Source organism: Heterodontus francisci, chromosome 1, assembly GCF_036365525.1.
Source record: "Heterodontus francisci isolate sHetFra1 chromosome 1, sHetFra1.hap1, whole genome shotgun sequence".
Lineage (NCBI taxonomy): Eukaryota > Metazoa > Chordata > Chondrichthyes > Heterodontiformes > Heterodontidae > Heterodontus > Heterodontus francisci.
The window spans coordinates 12,308,449-12,311,628 of NC_090371.1; the positions used below are offsets into that span (position 1 = coordinate 12,308,449).

General features: G+C 45.3%; 1 protein-coding gene across 1 annotated transcript; it reads right to left on the reverse strand.

Moving 5' to 3' along the window:
- Window positions 1-1,416: 1,416 nt before the first annotated feature.
- Window positions 1,417-1,838, reverse strand: LOC137373787 (small ribosomal subunit protein eS26). Its single transcript, XM_068039203.1, has one exon. The coding sequence runs from the start codon at window positions 1,827-1,829 to the stop codon at window positions 1,479-1,481; it is 351 nt and encodes a 116-aa protein (XP_067895304.1). The 5' UTR covers window positions 1,830-1,838; the 3' UTR covers window positions 1,417-1,478.
- Between the last annotated feature and the right edge of the window lie 1,342 nt (window positions 1,839-3,180).

Below are 3,180 nucleotides of genomic sequence, written 5' to 3' on the forward strand. Positions count from 1 at the left end.
AACTCCACACAGGCAGTACCCGGAATCGAACCCGGGTCCCTGGAGCTGTGAGGCTGCGGTGCTAACCACTGCGCCACTGTGCCGCCCTTAACACCCTCTGAAATGACCTCGTAAGCCATTCACTTGTCAAGAACAATTAGGGATGGACAACAAATGCTGGCCTTGCCAGTGATACCTACATCCCATGATAGAATTTTAAAAAGTGTCTATGATAGGCATGTGAGCCTAGACTATGATGAGAGTTGTCTCTCCTATTCACACTCTGAAGGCCTGCCTGCGAAACAAAAATATAATTAAGCTGTCTGTCTGTGGAATGTTCGTTACCGTCTAATTTGCTGAGGCTGATTGCTTGCTCTGAGCTTGTCAGACTGTGCAAACATAGCAGAGAGGTGAACAGGGTGACTTGGCGTTGGTTTTAAGAGTAGCAAAAGCTCAATCAATCAACCATTTGATGAGCTATTAAAGCCTCAGTTGAGCAATGATTAGGTTCTTGTTTGAGTCTTGCACAGAAAGGCCCCACGGTGGGCAGGAACAGCCAGCTAATATTTAATAAAGGTGGGGGGGTGGAGGTGAATGATTGTCCTGTACTCATAAGCCAATCAACTCTATGCTAACAACTTCAATTACCATTGGCAGTGAGTGGAGTGAGACTAATGGAACTGTTGATATAGCTGCCTCTACATCGCCCCGTTTGTCAGTGTGTGAATGACAGAAATGTAAACTGTTTGCCTTGTGGGCAATTTTCTCAACACCTCTGAAGGTGTTGACCAACTTGCCATAGCTCAGTTCCGCAAGTCCTTCTCATACGTCACCCCAGTGGCTCTGTGTCGTGTGTGGGCCTAGACTGCAAGTGTCAAGGTACAGTGATAGGGATAGCATACATGATAAAAAAAAAACTAGATCTGAAGTCCAGAAGTGGTGAGTTCAATATCCCATCGTGGTATAGTGTAACAATGACTTCCACATGCTAATTTATGTGCTGGCACCAGGAATTGTGACTACATTACTATAAAAACATAATTGCTTCACTAAATACCTTTAGCGAAGGGAAACCTGCTGTCTTACCCATATGACTCCGGTTCCACATCAATGTGGTTGAGTCTTTAAAGAGGCACAGGATGACTAGGGATGGCTATTAAATATGAAATTGGCAGCAAAGCTCACATGCCAAGTATAAATTTTACAATCATAGGTTAACGAAGGGTCAAAGCCATCAAAGTCACTGTAGAACCTCCACACATTAACAACTTAGCACCAACTGTCACTAGAGTGATCAGGACCACTGGTTTAATTTCCCCTTGTTTCAAGGGAATAGGAACCCAATTTATAGCACCTCTACAAACATCCTGTCTGAGATCAGCTGGGAGTGTTTGATGGGGACAGTGTAGAGGGAGCTTTACTCTGTATCTAACCCTGTTTTTTTTTAAGTGGTCCAACATTTTTATTATTTCAAATCAACTTATATGATCTGCTAATGTTTACAGAGGCTTGGGAGGAGGTCCACGTGGGATGTTGGCGCCTGGCCTGAAACGTGGAGGCGGTGTTCGGTCCTTCCTGGCTTCTCGTGAACGATTTCTTACCACTTTGCTGTGGATGGCACAGCTGACACAGTAATGCAATTTCACGTACAGCTTGGGCAGCACGTATGCATCAAAGACGCTGGCCTCCGAAATATCACGAACTGCAGCAGCCTCCACAATGTTACGGATGACAAACTTCTTAATGGCTTTGTCTTTGGGGACGCAGCGGGCACAGTTCGTGCATCTGATGGGCTGGACATGGCCACGGCCTTTCTTGGCACGTCCGTTATTCCTTCGCTTCTTAGTCATCTTGAACACGAGTCAGCTGCCCTGGGAGTGTTTGATGGGGACAGTGTCGAGGGAGCTTTCCTCTGTATCTAACCCTGTGCTGTACCTGCCCTGGGAGTGTTTGATGGGGACAGTGTAGAGGGAGCTTTACTCTGTATCTAACCCTGTGCTGTAGCTGCCCTGGGAGTGTTTGATGGGGACAGTGTAGAGGGAGCTTTCCTCTGTATCTAACCCTGTGCTGTAGCTGCCCTGGGAGTGTTTGATGGGGACAGTGTAGAGGGAGCTTTCCTCTGTATCTAACCCTGTTTTTTTTCCACCTTTTTTTATGTGGCCTTTATACTCCAGGCCCCTTTTATTTTGCTAAGGGGGGTTTTATTCCCCAGGTCCCCTTTATATACATTTTAAATAAATAACTTTATTGTATCTAACCCTGGTTTTTTTTGATGGGAATAGTGTAGAGGGAGCTTTACTCTGTATCTAACCCCTGTGCTGTACCTGGGAGTGTTTGCTGAGACATTCATGCTTGCAACCCAGAAACTAATTGAAGTTTGAAATAACAATAAACTGCTATGAGCTTCCTCTTTTTGGTTTTTAACACTGTCTAAAGCCTGAAACGAATGCTTACTGTTCGCCACTGAATAGTTGGTGGATTCGAGATGAGCTCATTTAGTTTCATGATCTCCTGTGTTGCGGTTGACACCTGTTGCTGCGCCAAATTAAAATAATGCAGGGCATAGAACTAGATTGAAGTGCACTTTGAAGTGTACAAAATTATCAAGGAGTTGATCCCAGTATGTTGTTCATCAAGGGAAAAGGTTTAGTCAGAAAGAGAGAACTTGCATTTATAGAGCACCTTTCATCATCTCAGGACATTCCAAAACTGCTTACAGCCAACCTTTTTGTTTGAAGTGTAATCACTATTAAAATGTAGGGTATGTGGTAGTTAATTTGTGCACAGCAAGTTCCCAAAAACTGGAATGACATAATGACAAGATAATCTGTCTTTAGTGATTGTTGGTTGAGGGATAAATATTGGGCCAGGACGTCAGGGAGAACTCCCCTGCTCTTCTTTCTACTAATGGCTGTGAGATCTTTTACATTCACCTGAGACGGCAGAGGGTGGCCTCAGTTTATGGTCTCATCCAGAAGACAGCACCTCTGACAGTGCAGTGCTCCCTCAGTACTGCCCCTCTGACAGTGCAGTGCTCCCTCATTACTGCCCCTCTGACAGAGCAGTGCTCCCTCATTACTGCCCCTCTGACAGAGCAGTGCTCCCTCATTACTGCCCCTCTGACAGTGCAGCGCTTCCATAATATTGCCCCTCTGGCAGTGCAGCACTCCCTTAGTACTGCTGATCTGACAGTGTAGTGCT

Bases quoted from the DNA above. Each gene is read 5' to 3' on its own strand.
- LOC137373787 (XM_068039203.1), bottom strand. From the start codon at position 1,829: ATGACTAAGAAGCGAAGGAATAACGGACGTGCCAAGAAAGGCCGTGGC.